We start from the raw sequence: 17,601 nt of genomic DNA, 5'->3' as shown, positions 1-17,601 counted from the left end.
CCACGAGTCCTGGAAAGGTGACCGTAGTGATACTCCTCTGATCTGAAGGTCAAAACTGACTTCTTCATAATGTGGTTGGTTGGTCAGTAGCTTGGAGCAGATCTAAAAACAGAAGAAACCCCACACCTCTGGAAGATACCTCCCCATCCACCCCGGCCTTGCTGTTTCTGTCAATGCTCCTCTCCTCGCGAGAGGTCAGCCGTCCTGAAAGCAATGGTACTTCTGACACGTGCCTGAGTAAGAGAATGCTGGTGCCATAATCTCGTGTGTGTGTGTGTCCGTGCTTCTGTCTGTTACCCCTTGCGAGACTTCTTTAGTTAGGGCATCACAAAGACTTGACGTCTCCCGCAGAAAATGTGGGCATGGAAAGTTCCACAAGGCTTGTCCTGACTATTCTGTTAACTCCTACAACAGTTCTGGTGGTTGTCACCCTGGAGCCAGAGGGCTGAGGTGAGCCTTCCCAGGCCCGGGTATCGGGACCAGGGAGGCCCACCAGCTGGAAGCAGCTTCCAAGTCTGCTGCCAGCTGGTTGGTTTAGGGGCTTACTGTGCTCTGTCTGCCTCGGAAGAGGTCAGCTCTGTGTGTGTCACTAGTGGGACTCAGCTGGCCCCAAGGCCAAAGACTGAGGTAGGCGGGGCTGGGTCAGGGCTGACCCGGGCTGTGGTACTGCCCACGCGGGCACCCTCGTAAGCCATGCCGTCCTGGTTGTTCAGCACTTTTACTGTCACACTTGAAAATAAGCACCCGTCAAGACTAGGCTCCCTTAAGATATGTACCTGAATGTTCTTTGCCATCAGGTTACTTCTCATCATAATCCCTCTGTCTCCAGCACTCTTCACCCCACTGCCCGTGCTCAGGGTGGCGCGGTCTGTGGACACGCGGTCACTGGTGGTGGGAATCTGAGAAACAAGACCACTTCTGCTGTCTGCGGCAGAAGACAACAGAGCAGGATCTCGGCCAGCCTCTGCCTTAAAGGAAATCTTTATTAATTATGTATGGTTCACAGATGTTCTTTTAAAAACCCCAACTTTCTAGAGAAGCACAATCCTCATGAGTGGCTTCAGCTTCGCACCATGAGTCTTGTATTAAAAGAAAATCCAAGTGGTACAATTTGTTTACACTATGATACTTTCTAAATAAACTCTTTTTTTAAAAAAAAAAAAAGTCTGGTCTTTCCTTAAATGTTACAGCAAAACAGATATAAAATAGACAATAAATTATACTTTATATTTACAAAAAGGCTGTAAGTGCAAACAGTTTTAGATCATAAATGTATTATTTAATCAGTTTAGTATGAAATTGGCTTCCTAGTACATGATTGTGAAAAAGACACTTTAAAAATACTCTACGATTTCATCTGAGTCTTCCTTTCTACGAGAGAAAACTGGGATTCGGGTTCCTAATGGCATGCCCATCCAGACCCTCTCCTGGTGGCCTGGGGAGTGGGGGGAGAGGGGTCTTCCCCATTTTGTTTCCTTTGTGGGTTCTAACCCTGCCACCAGGCATGCTGTCCAGGAAAAGGTAAAGAACCATTTGACTGAAATAGGTGAATTATTAGAGCTGACGTTCCTGGAGTTCATGTGTTTTTCCAAGAGCTATTCTGCGAGACAAGGGGCGCAGCACTGGTTTCCCACGGCACCCGGCTGACCTGCCCCCTGCGGCCTCACCCCAACACCCGCTTGCTCTGCTGTGGGCGCTAGCAAGGAGAACAGCTAATGAGGGGGAGTTTGCGGTGTGGAAATGACACGGTTGGTTTGACCAAAGTAAGTGTATTTTCACATGGACAGAACTCCAGCACACATGCTGAGGGCCGGGGCAGAGAGAAAAGGCACTTCACACAGCCCCGGGGATGGCCCGGGCTGCGGACCCTGCGTGAGACTGCCCCGCGGAGGCCGGCTGTGAAGAGGGGCGCTCCCCCCAATTCCAGTTATCTGTACAGACCTGCCTCTGACGTTACAGAACAGGCCGGTAGCTTTAGCCAAGGACACTCTTACTCCTTTAAGACGCGTTTCCCTATTGACTTACTAACACCACAAATAGCTTGATCTAAAGCTAAAACTAATTCTGGTGGGCTCTTCTCTTTTTTGGGGGGTGGGAGCCCTTCCACATTATGTTTCTAAAGTTCCCAGACTTCATACTACAGACATCCAAACCCCACTTCCTGCAGACCAGCATCTACCCACGTTATGTGCTATGTGAGCCAATTCTCCACGAGGCCCTTGAAAATCTTCCTTGGGCACTAAGGCACCCGCCAGCCTGGGGCAGCTTCAAAGCCTTGCCTCCCCATTTGCCGTGCTCCTGAATGTTTTTCTTTAAGGCAGATGTCACCTGGGAACCCAAGTCAGTCTCTGTGTCCCCAGCAGCTGGTTTGGAGTTAGTGGCACCCACAAGCTCTGACAACCATATTCCTGTATTTTTTCAAGATGACATTGGAGTTGTCATCAAAGTAAAGAACCGAGATGGCGTTCAGTTTGGTTGGCGCGCAGCATGGTTTGGGGACATACTCGGGATTCATAAGGTGAACCTGTTGTGAGACAGAAGGGGAAAGGCACCGTCAGAAGCCACGCCTGGTCTCGGCTTACTGCTGCCTCTAAAGTGAGAGGGGTCCCTGGGCGCTCACCAGCGTCTGCACGATCGCGTGGTTTGTTGCGTTCATGTGCGCGTTGAGCGGGAAGGAGCATTCTCCATCACAGTAGTTGGCGGCGTAGCCCTTGGGTGCGATGATCCAGTCCTTAGGTGAAAGCAAAAGGACACCACGTGTGATCAGCATACATTCCTTAGGTCACCCGTGCTCTCAGGAACCCTGTGAGAAGGTACTCCTCACATAGAACAGCTGGACAGACAGACCCAGGGAGGCCAAGTGCACGTTCCAGTGGCAAAAGCTAGCGTGTGAGCCTAGTTCATCTGGCTCTAGAGCGCTCTCCCCCTTCCCAGGCCCACAAAGCCTTTGGCTGCTACCCACCTGCTAGGCCAGGAAGCACGGGTTGGCTTCATGTACCCAGACCCAAAAGAGCCTCGAGTACACCCTGTCATCATAACGCCATCTGCATACAGAAACTCGATTTCCTATTACTTATCACCCAGAATTCGCTTCTTATGAACTCGTGGCAGCTCTCAGGTGTGGGCTAACCATTTGTGCTCTTCTAGATGATTCAGGTGAGTCAATTTATAGCCATTGGATAACTGTTAGATCAGTTTTTCCAACCCTTTCTCAAAACACAAACGCCAAAGTGCTTCATGGATTTTGGAAGAATGGGGGAAGAGCACTGGGACTGTGGGACTGATTCTGAGGTACACAGAACTTGGGAACCTGGCTCCCTGGGAAGGTGTCGGGGTGTGGGGGGGTACACAAGTAGGCTGACCCTTCCTCTGCCTTCCTCCAGAAGCCCAGGCATCCGGGAGAGCTCCCAAGTCCCTTCACATGGGAATCATCTCAGCCCTAAAGCTCAAGTTCTTCGAGGGCAGCCACTGCCATGAAGATGGGAAAGGATCTTAGTCCCTGTTGTGGTCTAGAGAACTCACCTGCCATCCCAGGTCTTGAAAGCTCACATAAAGCTCATGCTTCCTGCAGGCCGTTTTCAACTCACTGCTGTTGTAATCTGTCCGAGGAGATAAGATGCACCCATTAACTCATTCATTCTTTCATTTAAATACAGATGTGGGAAGCTTTGCCATGGGCCAGGCACTGTAGGAGGTTAATGACAGCAGTGAACCAGACCTCTGATCAACACCAACATGGCCCCAAACAGCTCCATCAGGTTCCCTGTGGCTCCCAGGTTCTCACTCATGCCCTCTTGTTCACTCTGGGGTGAGTGCTGGGCAGACTGGCACACAAGGTCATTATCAACTTCAAAGGACTCTTGACCAACAGATGGGCATTGTGAGCCCCTGCTGAATGCAGGGCCTGTGGAGAGGGCACAGCAAGAGGCCCTACAACACCCCTCAGGCCCTTACTTGGAAGACACTGTATTCACAGTACAGGACAACCACACCAGCCAGGATTTGCTATAATTCACACAGGGCAGGGGCTGTGAGGATAGCTGGGTCAGGAAAGCATCCTGAAGGAAGGGTAACAGAGGGCGCCTAACCAAGAGGGAGTCAGAGACAGAGGGAGACAGGACCGCAGGGATTGCTCTCTCTCTCTGGCATCGGTCCCCAGGCTCACTTCCAGGGTTGAGCCCTCTGACCTGCACCAAAGCAGACTCCTAGGCCAGTGGTGTCCTGTGAGAGCCTGTTCCAGCACGTATGATGCAGGTGCTGCTAAGCTGCCCCAGCCTAGAGGACGGGATGGCCCAGGTTCACTGAGGCCAGCTGGAGCAGCTCTTCTGTGAGGTGTCCTCCGCTAAGCACCACGGGAAATAGGAAAATAAGTGACATGAGGCTTGCATCCTCCAGGATATTGGAGAGACGAAGCGGTGGTGTGGGACACGGACACAACTAACTCAGATAGACAACAGTGTGGGCGCTGTGGGCAAGTGTTATTGAGAAGTCCTACTGGGAGTCCAGGGAAGGGTCAGTTAAGGGTGGGAGCCAGAGGAGAAGTGAGTGGTTCTGGTGGAAGGAATTTAAGGATATATGAAGAAGAACCAATCAGAGGAGGTAAAGCTGGAGAAATGAATGGCCTAGAACGCCAACCAAAATAATGATGTAAGCCTGCAAAAAAAGGGTTTGAGCCAGAGACGGACACGTTCGGAACTATGATTCCCAAGGATCAACTGGTAGTGGTGTTTCAGAGATGAAAAGGAAGGCTCCAGAGAAAGGTTCTTAATCTGCAATGGACTTTGATAGATACAAGAGCCTGAGGTCACATGCATGCCTCCTCTGCCCTTTTTAATCACACGAGCCAACAAACTACCTAATTGTTTAAAGCCTATTTGCACTAGGTTTCCTGTTACTTGTACTCCTGGGCCTCTTGGCACTGAAGTAATAGAGGACACGAAGATCTCATGAGTGAGGCAAGAGACAGACAGTACTGACTCAGCTTGGTCACCTGCCCTGGGAGGAGAGACAGGCTACCTTTCTGAGGTGGCTTGATCATCCCGAATTTATTCACTCTCCCTTCTTGCCTCCTTCAGAACGACCCGAGCTATCATTCCAAGTACCCAGAAGACATGACTGCAAAGCCACACTGGAGGGAAATTTTCACAATGGAGGGCACCAAAGACTCCCAGTAAAACACAAACACAAAAACCACCCATGAAGCACCACCCCACAAAGCAAGAAGAAAACCTCCTGCTGAAAATAATCCCCCAAGAAAACATCAAGCACACAAAGAGACTATCCCAAAAGTTAGAGTATAAGAAAAAACACAGGGACCACAGGCAAGAGTAGTCTCCCAAGTGGGATTACAAAAAAGAATACGTAAAATAATGGAAGAGATAAAATAGGAAACAGAAACCCTACAACAAGGACATATGGAGAAAAAAAAAACATGATAAAAGAACAGGGGGACGTGAAAGGGAATGAAATGGAACTTTATAAAGTTCTACTGAAGGTAAAAATTAATGGATGGGTTAAACATCAGATTAGACACAAATGAAGAGAGGATTAAAGAGCGGAACAACGAATTTGAAGAAACGTCCCCAACTATAACTCAGAGTGCAGAGGCTCAAGGGCATGACTCCCTCTCTCTATAAAGAGATAATGGAAGACAGAATGAAAAGGCCAACGAATTTCTAAAGAGAATACTGGGGGAGTAACAACTGAACATTGGGATGTGTGGGAATTTTCTAGAAGAAGAGCAAACATCGTTATATTGGAAAGGCACACTGAATCCTAAGCAGAGTAAATAAATTTCCGATCCAGCCACACATGGTGAAAATGTAGTACGTTAAACACAGAGGAATTCTTAAACACTATTAGAAGACAAGAAAATTTGCTACAAAGGAACACAAGGCAGATGGACAGTAAACTTCTTTGCAATAAAAATCTACAACGTATGACATTTAATACCATAAGAATGATGCCACCAACCCAGAATTCCATACCCAGCTATGGTGGATATGTTTTTGTGTGGGCTACCCAGCTTCCAAGAACACCTCTCATGTGGAGAAATTCCTAGACAGGTGGGAGTCGAAGCCCCATCTCCCATCAGAGGGCTCCTGCCTTTGTCCCCTGGCCACCGAGTATGGGCTCTTGACTTGATTAAAGCCATGTGGATGCCCCCACCTTTGAGGGAGTGGCCCCAAGGGGAAACCGAGAATGGGTGGCATGGCAGCAAGTGCCCCGGGTGATGGCATCCAAACCACATTGTCCTTGTGACCAGGTCTGAGCTGGATCACTCGATTCCCTGTTTGGTTCTCCAGCCTTCTTGTTGTTTGGATGGGTTCCTGATAAGCTAATTTTTCATTTTAATTCGAGTCTGCTTCTCTTCTACATAGTCAAGAAGGGCCTTGACTGGGTCATTGGGGGATAGGGAGTGCAGAGCACAAGGGCAGGAGGGAGGTCACCATCTAGAGGCTTGGTGGGCCTGTCTCTCTGGTAAGGTGTCCTCTGAGCAGAGACCTGCGGGAACATTGGGAGCAGAGCAGGAGGCTCTCGGGGGAAGAATATCTGCATGTGGGAACGGTCAATGTGAAGGGCCGAGCTGGCCTGTTGTAGAACAGCCTGGAAGGCCACTCCTTGTTCATTAAAAAGCCCTATCTTCTGTCTACCTGCTGCGTACATGGCAAGTGGACATTTCCTGTCACAGTTCCATGTGGCTCAGCCCTGCCCACACCCCTGGGGAGAAGGGAGGCAGGAGCTCCCACCCTGGCCCTGCTGACCTCCCTGAAGCCCTCCCTCCAGCACCTCTTCTTCTCCAGCCAGCTGCAAGTCTGAAGACTCCGTGGCCCTGGATCCTTGCACTCTTGAAGCTGTCCTGGGTTAGATGATCTGTGACCCCATCTGGAATTTTCCCTGCCTGACCTCAGCTGGCTTGGGTCTCCATAAAGTAAACATCTCCCCAAATGCCTTCTGTGTGTTGGGGGCCATAGATCTCCCTAAAGTCCAGTTTGGAATCAGTAGCCATGTGAAAGGCAGAGACTTCTGGGATACCTTTCCTTCCCAGGTCAGTGGACACAGGCAGTGGGATATAATAAGGAATAGTATATCCTGGCAGAGCTAGAAAAATCATGCGATTGCCTGACACTTCCAAATCCCGGTTCCCTCCATAGGTTCAGGACGGGGGCTAGCCATCAGAAGACCAACCAAGATGGCCCCGAGAAGAACACGGCTTTTACCTGCACCAACCGTTCTGTCTGTGAGCCTCCTGCAAACTGGACTCTGTCAATGCTCAACAAAGAGAACTTTCTCTGCAAGAACAGCTATTTCTTTTAAAGCTAGACACTGGTGTTTTTGTTGTTAAGTAGAGATTGGGGCCAGAGAGAGGAGAGGGAGGGATTCAACTCTCCTGTCTTTCCTCCTACACTTTCAAGCCGCACTTAGGTTTCCTCATGAGTCCACGTTACGTGTGGCACAGAGCGTGTAAATATTTGTGAAGGTCAGTGCTTCTCAAAACACCTGTGTGTGCCCCTCAGGGGTCAGCGCCCTGGGCTCAACAGTGGAATGCCACTGCCATGCCTGGTTTTGTTTGTGTTTTTTTAAGGACTGACAGATTGCAGAAAAACATTCTCCCACCCCGGCCCCTTGATACTTGTTTGGATGAATGGTCTGGATAGAGCCAGTGAGAGGAACACATATGCTTCAGTGGGATAAAGGAAGGCAACATGGCTTTGTCCACATGGGTTTACCAGTCGAGGGTAAGGCAGAAAAGAGAAGCCATATTGCTGGACAGAAGGAACCAAGCAACCAGCCAGCCAGAGCAACAGACCGGAGGCTGACACCAACATCATCAAGGGCAACGGTCCTCCATCTGACTCACAGGTGGCCCCGGGCCCACCCCAGGAGACTCACTAGGGAGTGGGAGCCCCCCTCAGACCCTCAGGCCAGAGTCCCTGGAAATGAGTTCCCTGCTGCCCAGCTGAGTCTTCAGCCTCTGGAACTTGAGAAACAGAGGAGAGGCGCACACACAGGTGCAGTGTCACCCTCTTCACACGCGAAGCCTGTCTTGGGCCGCCTGGCCCTCCCCAGGATGCAGATGTGGTGAAGGCTGGTCTGGGACCCAAGACATGTTTTTCAAGGAATCTGACTTTTTCGAAGTTGAACGCAGAAAGTACAGTCTGGCTTGCACTCATTCCATGGGATTCTTTGGCCCAGAGCAGGGGGAAGGGCAAGAGCCCAGTCACCCCGCAGGGAGGGACTCAGGCCCAGCCCGACCAGGCCCCAGGTGGCCGTCCTGAGTACCCGGACAAGCACGGTCCAGCCGCAGACCGGCTGGGGCACAAAAAAATACGGTAACCTGGTGGCAAAATCAAACAATCATAAAAGGCCCCGGGATTCATTTCTCCCATAACAGGATACGGGCTGCTCCCTAGTCTACTTTCAAACAGGAGAGAGACATTTTTCCCTCACCATAGATTCTCGGGCTTTGGAAGCGTCAGAAGCCCCACACTGGGGGAAAGGGGGCCCCTTTAAAGCCCCAAGACAGCCCTGCCCGTCTTTCCCCTAAGTGAAGAGCCCTTGACAAAATCCTCCAGGCTCTGTCCTAAGAGAGGCATGGACAGGCAGAGGTGAAGACCACGAGTAGGGCAGGGGCAGGGAGAGGCGGGGCGGGGTGGGGGGTGAGGTGGGGGGAGACAGGCTTCAGCGCACAGTGTGTTCTTCTAACACTTTGCCAAGGGAAGTCTGCATCTCACCGGGCCTTCTGGACCATTAAACCAGCAGTGCGGAAAGTATCACCACGTCCATTCCCACCGGCCAGACTGCCACCCTGTCCGCACTGGCTGCTGACACCTGCACGGGGTGGTGCAGTCCACCCTCTGGCTGGGGCGTGGCCCCGGCTCCGCCGGCGCCTGGGGCAGAGCTCTCCGGGGCCCCACAGGCAGGTCCTTACCTGCTGTCTCATCGGGGCCAAGGTCAGAACAGCTCATGGGTGTGGGGAACCAACAGGGAATGAGCTGTGTGGAGGCAGGCTCACCTGGAATCCTGTGGTTGGATCACCTGCCCTGTCCGTGCACTTCTGACACCACCTCATTCTCTCATCTGAGAGTTCCGCTGGGAGGGAATGGGGGTGGCATTCCCTTCAGGGTGGGCGGCTGGAGGCCGGTGGTGCCGCGGGGCCCACCAAACACAGCTCTTCACTCACCCACTGGCCGGGGCTTGGCCCCTTCTTCCGGCCCATGGAGGTCCCCGGTTCACCGTCCAGGGTCTGTCTCACCTCCTCGCTGCCCTCCTGTCCCCCCGCTGCGGCCTTGTGTACCGCACATCTGATCTGTCCCCAGCAGGAGGGGCACATCCCATCCAGCATTCCTGGCACCCACCCTCCGGAAACACTGTGCACACAGTGGAGCACAAAGGAGCCGTAGGCTAGGAGGGCTCGCCCCGCTGCTGGCTTACTTCTGCAGAATGGCTCCCACGAATGAAATACAGTCTCAGGGGAATGAGTCTGGCTCGAGGGGGACCATCGAGGGGAGGAGGGCAGAGAAAGGACAAAGTCAAGGAAGCACAAGAAACCAGGTGAGAGGGAGGAAGGATGGAGAGAGCAGGCCGGTGGCGACCCTGCCAGCCCGAGGGTTTCTGCAGAGGGGCTGGGCCAGTTTTCCTGAGCCCTGGCTACAGAGTCTTCCCAGAGCAAACTTGTTTTCTAGAGAAAACAATTCACTACTCTGATTTCCCTTCTCTCCTAGAATGATGGGGCCAAGTACAACACCCAGCTGTTAAAAGGGCACCTTCGTCTTCACTGATCTCTCCGTATCTCCCAGCCTTCTCAGCCCGTCTCATCTCTCCCCATCAGCCCACGGAGTCAACATGGCCATTGAGCCTATGCTGGAGAACGCCCAGCTCCTCGCGCCCCGAACGCTGTGGAACCACAAGAAGGTTTTGAGTTCTGGTGTCAAGAATCTCATCAAATGTTGGGGGGCAGGGAGCTGGTTTTCAGAATCTAGATTTTGTTTACAACCTGGATGGCTGGACAGAGAGGCAACAGGGAGGTCCTGTTCTTTTGTGGGGCCAGGATTTCAAGATCTCCTGCTTTGTGCTAAGCTGGGTGGACTTTGGCCTCTTCTTAGCCTTTATCTTAATTATCAAAGAATACAGAGATTAGGGGTTCCTGGGTGGCTCAGTGGGTTAAAGCCTCTGCCTTCGGCTCAGGTCATGATCCCAGGGTCCTGGGATCGAGCCCCATATTGGGCTCTCTGCCTGCCTCTCTGCCTACTTGTGATCTCTGTCAAATAAATAAATAAAATCTTAAAAAAAAAAAAGAATACAGAGATTAAGTATCTTGAAAACAGACAGATCACTAAGACTCCCCACACTTTAGGTACCTTGGTTCTCCCTGTTCCCTCCTAGACTGAGTCTCCTAACCCCCAGCACCGACTCGGGAGTTAGTAGTTGTTGGTGAATTATTCAGGCCTCTTACAGCTCCTGTTTAGGCCTGTACTGCCTTTCAGCGTTATTGGCTATTAGTACATTCATAAAGGGTAAACCGAGGGATGGGGTAGAGGGAACCTATGGCTCCTTGATAACTTTAATACCAAAGGAGCTTAATGGCAAATGAGAGTTGAGTATTATAAATACAGAGTTTGAAATGATTCTAACTGTTGAATCACGAATGCCATGCCTGTCCACCACAGCTGTGGGGAATTAAGATTTGATTTCATTTAGAAAGCCCTGAACAAGCCTCTACCTCTTGACCAAGACATCTGGAAGCCAAGCTTCAGGCCCTAAAATTTTAATTTAAGATCAAAAACAACAAATGACAACTCCCAATTCCTTTGAAGAACCATAAACAGCCAACTCAAAACCCTGACCCGGATCCATTCTTCTCAAGCCCTGGATTTCCCCAGAGGGTCAGCCCCCTCAGTCTTGGCTTGCCAACCCATGGACACACATGCTGCCCTAGCGGGGACATCTGTCAGCAGCTAAAAGGCCAAATAAAAATTGATCTGTCCGAATGAGTCCCCCAGCCTACTGACTGGAGTTCCCTGAGACCTACAGCAAGATTTCACAGTCATCATAAAGTTCCCAAACCACTGTTTGGCAGATGATGAGGTCTGGTTGCCTTTCTTTGGCTGGAAGCATATTCAATGGTCCTGATCGGGAAGTTCAAGAGATAGAAGAGCTGAGCCATCAACAAGGTCAAGAGCTTATCTAAACGTACCAGAGCCACACTGTCCCCACTAGGATCCTTAAAGACACATGTCTGGGTGGGTCGGAAAGAGGCAGACGGAGCAAGGACTCTGCAGTGCTGACACACAGTGTCGGAAGCCACAAAGGACTCCTTCCAAAGGACAGGCAGGGTCAGGAGGACTCGCTGGTTTGCAGATGGTTGGCAGAGGTGCGTGGTGGCCACAAAAACATCAAGGATGAAAGAGGCCGGAAGGACGTCTAGTTTTACAGGAATTGTTAAAAGTGGCAGAAAAGCTCCCAAACTGTCATCTGCCAAAACAAAGAGCAGTTCCAAGTCACAGTGCTGGCAGCTGGCAGGTTGACCTGACAAAGAACCCCAGACTCACCAATGGACTTGACATGGCGTTAATGCCTCCCTCTGCAGCCAGGTCTTGGAAAGATCCTGGGAAATCAGTTCGATTGGTAGCTCGACAGCCCCCCCCCCCCAAATGGAACCATCCCTCAAGGCCATTTACACACAGCCCTGGTGAAGAGTGAAGAACCAGGTGTCACAGCCCCCCCCCCAAGATGAAACAATGGACCCCGAGAGAAAGCGCCTCTTGAAGAGGGTGAACAGAAATAACCAGAAGACCAGCACGTGAGAGCTAACAGACCCGAGGGCAGTTGGCTGGTAGAAGTGGAGGCTGGGAAAGACCCTGCCGGATTCACTGGAATCCCTACTAGGGCTATGCAGCCCACAGCTTGGACCATGACTCTTAAAACATGTGCAAAAGCGATAAACAATACTGTCCAGATGACATCCGAGCCCACAGGAGAAGGGCGACGCAGCCAACATCCATCATTTGCTGGGAGCCGACAGCTGCAGAGAAGCGAGGGCAACTGAAAACCATCCAGGGCACCTTCGATCCAAACCCACACTTTGGTGCGTGTGTTTGCGAAGTCCGTCTTGAAGGCCAAGTACAGATGTGAGAGCAGATTCTGGTGGGTGGTGGGGAAGGCGGAGGGACGCAGACTCTTGGCCTCTCCCTCGTGGTGGACTTGCCCGCCGGCCCAGGCATCTGCAGCTCGGTTCCAAAAATAGCCCCGTCGTTCCCTGCCATGTTTCACCCTGATGACAGGCAACTTGATGGATTATGTTCACTTCTTTGCCCAGATGCAGGATGGTCTCCGATGGGCTTCCGGTGGCAGTGATTTTGACGGAGAAATATTAATTCCCTGGGAACACTCTGTGGAAGAAGGGGGGCAGCAGAGGCCCAGTAATCTCCTCTTTCCAGAAGATTTACAAAGCAAAAGTCCTGCCTGGAGTCACACCAGAGACCACAACGTTTTGTCTCGGACGTATCTACCCGGTCCGGGGAGGCCCGGCAACATCCAGTCCCATGGTGGCCTGGAAAGAAGGCACGAACCGGACGACCCACCTCTCTGGGGAGCCAGCCGTCTCTCTGGAACTCTCTTCTCCAGGAGCAACCTCTTCCGTTGTCTGTCTGCTCCCATTAATGGCGAGGATACGTAAGGTAGAAAATTCCAAATAAAGAAAGTAGCTCTTCAGTGGGCCTACCCTGACCAATTTCTCCAGCCTGAGGGGGTCTCCGAAGCCAAAAGAGTGAGGAGGACCCCTCCTGGTAAATACTCTCTCGGTCGTGGTGGTGGTGAGGGGGGTGGTTCTGGGCCTTTGCACAGGTGAGGCGAGAGGTACCTGTCATGAACTCTTCTGTCCTAGCACCACCAGAAGGAGCAAAGCATATTTGCAAATACTGGGTTGGGAAGTGGAGGTGGGACACTTGCCTCTTATTACACATGTGATCAACTTTAATGCTCACGTTTAACTGAGACTTATCAAATTGGGGGAAAAAAAAAACGTGGAAAGGGACTCAGAAGAGAACAATTGGATGACACGGGTAAAAATCAAATTCAGAGACATGTTTTCCCAATTATAAGATCTGCTGTGTGTACTTGGGGGAAGGGGTGATGAATAAATCAAGTGAAATTTCAATTTTAAAAAAGCAACCCACATTTTAAGAGCTGCCTTCACATCTGGGGCCTCAGCACCAAAGTGACCACAGTTCATTAATGAATGAAGCCTCCCGCCAGCCGTCCCCATCATCACGCCCTGAAGGAAAACACGGAGCAAACTTCCTCTGAAGAGAATAAAGGAAAGCAACCACTTCTTCTTCTTTTTTTTTATTTTTATTTTTATTTTTTTAAAGCCCAACTGTTTCTAGTGGTAAATACAGGAACACCCACGCTGTGCCATGCATGCTTCCAAGAAACACCAGGATGACAAAAGCAGCAAAATGTCACCTCACGCTGGGTGGCAGGTCCTCAAGCCCCCCAGCTGAGAGCCTCGCAAGAGAAATGGCTTATGAAGTCAGCACCTAAGAGGGAGATGCTGCTTCGCAACGAGAGGTTGAGTACCTGGGGAGATGGTCTTTCTGAGAATGCCACCAACAAGGGAAAAGAGAAGAGACGGCGAGATTCCTAACACCACGTGAGCCCATGGATCTGGCCAGGCCTAAAGCTAGCCCCCTCGACTTCCTAGTTCACGAACCAACGGCATTTGTCAGAGCTGGTTGTCTGAGCTGACCTCCAGTCACTGTCAGCCAAGAGCACTGACCAGTACGAGTCCCTGTTAAGCAAGTACACAAAGTATCACACCAGGCATCACACCAACTAGAAGAAAATCTAGGTGTTCTCAGGATCTTTTCGTGAATGAAAAAGGAATTGGAGAAATCCTTATCAAATGGAAGGGTGCTCTTCCGGAAAACCAGACACTCGGGACATCTCTAGCCTGTGGACTCAGTCCCCAGAGAACAAAGGTCCCCGCTGACGGCCCTAGGAACCCTGCTAGATAATTGGTGGCCACAATGATGCACCTGTGAGCCTTTGTATTTCTGGGCAGAAGATATTGGGCTGACATTGTCAACACGTCCTTGTTCTCACTGAGGCCCATGCATCCCCCACCCCCCACTCCCCGGGCTCCACCCAAACCTACCAGAAGCGCTGGAGACCCGGGAGACGTCCTGCGCCTGGGTGGAGCGATTACGGCTCTGCTGTCGGCGCCTCCCCGGGGCTGACCTCGTGGTGCGCACGTGGACCTCGCTGACCTTGAAGAAGGCCACCATGAAGGGCTGCTTGTCGTAAGGGCCGTCTCTGCCCACCAGGCCTGCCGCTCGAGGGTTGATGGTGAGTCCTTGAATGCAAACCATGCACGGCTGTCTTTATTGCCTGGAAACGGATTCCTGCAGCTCCCTGGCCACCCAAGTGCCCGTCACAGAGTGAGCATGAGTGAAGAGCCCTACGCATGCTCAGAGCACAATCAAAACACTCCTTCCGAAGTTTCGTGCATCAAGGCAAGGAGTGAACTCCCCAGGCCTCCCATTCCAGATAGATTTTGCCCTACACAACCATTCTTCCTGCTCATGTGCCTCCCAACCAGTGGGGGATTGGACTTTACAGGCAGAGTGTGCCCGGTCTGAGGTCTGGTGTGGGGACCTGGCCTGGCAGCTTTGGTGCTACAGGAGGAGGGGGTGCTGGAAGAGTTCTTACGCAAAACTGCCCCCTACCCAATGGTAAGAATGCAGACGGGGTCTCCCCCTGCCCCTGCAAGCCATCTTCCTATAGTGGCCCCTGGAACTCAGATCACCTACTATCTCCCAGTCCTTCCTGCAGGCCTCTGGAAGAGACCTTGCTTCCTAGTAGTAGTTACGAGAGAACAGTAAGTGAGCTCATCCCGGAGCTGTGGTCTCCCCCAGAAACCAGGGTTCTACTGTAACTGTTGCAAATGGAACGGATGAGCACTGTTCACTGGTTCTGGCAAACTTACCATCCCGAGTCACCACGCTCAGCTGAAGCCCCATGTTGTGCTGCGGGGTCACGACCCACAGATTGCTAGTGGCCGTGATGTCAAATTCCAGCCAGCCTTCTTCTGAGGCCCACACCACGCGGGTATCCAACAAAAATAGGTCAGAGTCTCTGAAAGGAAGAAAAGATTGCTTGGTGAGGCACACACCACCCTCTCGGCCCACCCTCTCTGTCCTGCCTTGGCGTTAGAATGAAAATGCCGATGTCGGATCGGGTCCACCCAAGAGACACCACATATGGTGCCCTGCTGTGGCTCTGGCTCGTGGGACACCCAGGACACATGCATGACTCAGTGTGGAGAGGCATATGTGCTAGGGAGCAGCCCAGACCAGGAATGAGTCTTCTCCCAAGTCTAGGTGGATCCCTCAACTTCGTCAAAGGCCTTGGTATGGCTGTGCCTGCGAGTCTTGCTGGGGAATAAGGAAGGAGAGGAGGGAGGGCTGGAGGAAGAAAGAAAGTCATACTATTATTGCTTACTTAATGGCAAACAAACTCTAAAAAGGGAGCGGGGCGGGGGGGCAGCCATGAGAAAAAGGATTAGGGAAGTATTAAAATAGGATTCATGAGAGCAAAAAGAAAAAGTTGTGGCTTTATTCATTTTTTTTCTTTTTGTAAAATGAGGATCTGACAACCTTCACATGTTCATTCCTGTGAAATAAAGAAGAGAAACAAGAAGCCACATCGTATTCGTGGGTAATCATCAGATCCTTGCTTTTAATTAAGGCCTTCGAGCGGTCCATGCTGCGTGCGGGCTCCTTTCTCGTGGGGATGGGGTAGCCGTGGGTGGATGTTGAGTGATTTTAAAGTTCATCCCAGGGACGTGTGGGTGGCTCAGTTGATTGAACGTTTGCCTTCGGCTCAGGTCATGATTCCAGGTCCTGGGATCGAACCCCACATTGGACTCGCTGCTCAGCAGGGAGCCTGCTTCGCCCTCTGCCCCTCACCCCACTTGTGCTCTCTCTCAAATAAATAAATAAAATCTTTAAAAAAACAAATAAACACATGCAGTGTTAGCACATGTGGAACTAAAAAAATAAATAAATAAATAAAAAATTAAAAAAAAGCTCATCCCCGCACAGACAGGAGCCGTGGCTGGAGTTTGTGGGCAGACTCGGAATCCACTCCTTCCACTGGGCTCCACAGGGAGTAGTTATATTATATCTATGTTTTTGGTTCTGTTTTACAGTTTTCAACTAACGTAACACTAGGACTCTCAAGAAGATGGAGTGCAGGCTTCTTCCCGCTCCCGCACATGTGGTGATAGAGCAGTGTCAGGAGATGGTCCCCTTCGTGTGTTTCAGGGACACTCTGAATCTGAGTTGACATCCCAGGGTCACTCACAGGAAACGGCAGGGAATTCCCAGGACAGGGCAGGGCAGGGCAGGGCAGCATTTTGGCCATGGGAAGATTCAAATCCTCTAGTGCCATCTTTTACAGGATTGAAAGATTACCAGAACACTGCATTTAAGACGAGCATTGCAACACAAACACTGTATACTGAAACTGGTTACAGGGCACCTGGATGGCTCAGCTGGTTAAGCGTCAGGTTGTGATCCTGGGGCCCTGGGATCAAGTCCCACATCGGGCTCCCTACTCAATGGGGAGTCTGCTTCTCCCTCTGCCTCCCCCTCCCTCTCTCTCATGAATAAATGAATAAAATCTTTTTTAAAAAACCACAAAAATTGGTTATAAAGCACTTTCATGTACTCTGCTTTCCTTCTAACAACCTGAAAGTGGGTCAAATATCATGATCCTCATTGTAGGGCTGGGGACTCACGCAGACTTGAGGTTACAGCCGTGTGACTACGGTCAAAAGCTAGGAAGAGAACTAGCTAGCGAAGAGAAGTCAGCAGATGCTGTTTCCCATACCATCATGCTACCGTGTGAGATTATGAAGAAAGACAACCTGTGGCGAGCGAACACAGTTTATCTCTACCCCATCAACTATCTGTGAGGCCGGTGCCGAAACGTCAGAGTTAAACGTCTCAGATGTCTGGGGGGAAACAATTTTTCCTGTTTACACGGCTTGGAGTTAGAAGGCAGCTCTAGTGTCATCTTTTCCAAGCTTAAAACAGTAGGTACAGCGAAAAGGAGTTTACTCAGCTGCTGACCAGAGCCTGTGGGGGTGCCCCACAGAGGCTGGCCATCTTTAAAGCGCTCTTGGACGACGTGCGTGTGTCATACCTCCTGTTGACAAATTACCCCCCCCACCCCCAGCACCGAGGTAACTGTGAGCAGGGAGGCAGGGGTGTTCGTGGAAAACAGCAAGAGGGGACTGCGAGGCCAAAGCTTTGAAGTGAAGATATAAAAAGCCATAAATTCTGTTCTGGAAGTTCGGAGAAGACCCTCATCCAGGAATAACACAGACGCTGCGGGAGAAGTGGCCCCGGTCCCGAAGGCAGCACGGGCCCCTCCGGAATGAAGACGCACTGAGAATCCCAAGGAGCGAGGCTGTGCCTGAGTGAAGGCGGTCACTTGTCGCTCTTGACAGAGCTTGGGGGATGCACCTGGCGGACGACCCTTGAAGACTTGTCACGAGGATGCAGAAAAATGCAGTGCGAGATAGGACTGTGG

The 17,601-nt window shown here is 51.2% G+C and overlaps 1 protein-coding gene across 1 annotated transcript in view; it reads right to left on the bottom strand.

The window, feature by feature from the left end:
• Window positions 1-966: 966 nt before the first annotated feature.
• The window catches only part of BMP6 (bone morphogenetic protein 6), a gene marked incomplete at its 5' end in the record, with an annotated part of 147,051 nt that continues 130,416 nt past the window's right edge, over window positions 967-17,601 (bottom strand). The window contains 5 exons of the mRNA XM_080806062.1: window positions 967-2,524; window positions 2,621-2,731; window positions 3,523-3,599; window positions 14,159-14,356; window positions 14,990-15,138. Of these exons, the coding sequence (XP_080662188.1) occupies window positions 2,375-2,524; window positions 2,621-2,731; window positions 3,523-3,599; window positions 14,159-14,356; window positions 14,990-15,138 (685 nt within the window). The 3' untranslated portion in view covers window positions 967-2,374. The remainder of the gene's footprint in view (window positions 2,525-2,620; window positions 2,732-3,522; window positions 3,600-14,158; window positions 14,357-14,989; window positions 15,139-17,601) is intronic.

Source organism: Martes martes, assembly GCF_963455335.1.
Source record: "Martes martes genome assembly, chromosome: 6".
Lineage (NCBI taxonomy): Eukaryota > Metazoa > Chordata > Mammalia > Carnivora > Mustelidae > Martes > Martes martes.
Note: the sequence above shows the minus strand (reverse complement) of the source record. Positions and strands in the feature narration are given on the sequence as shown.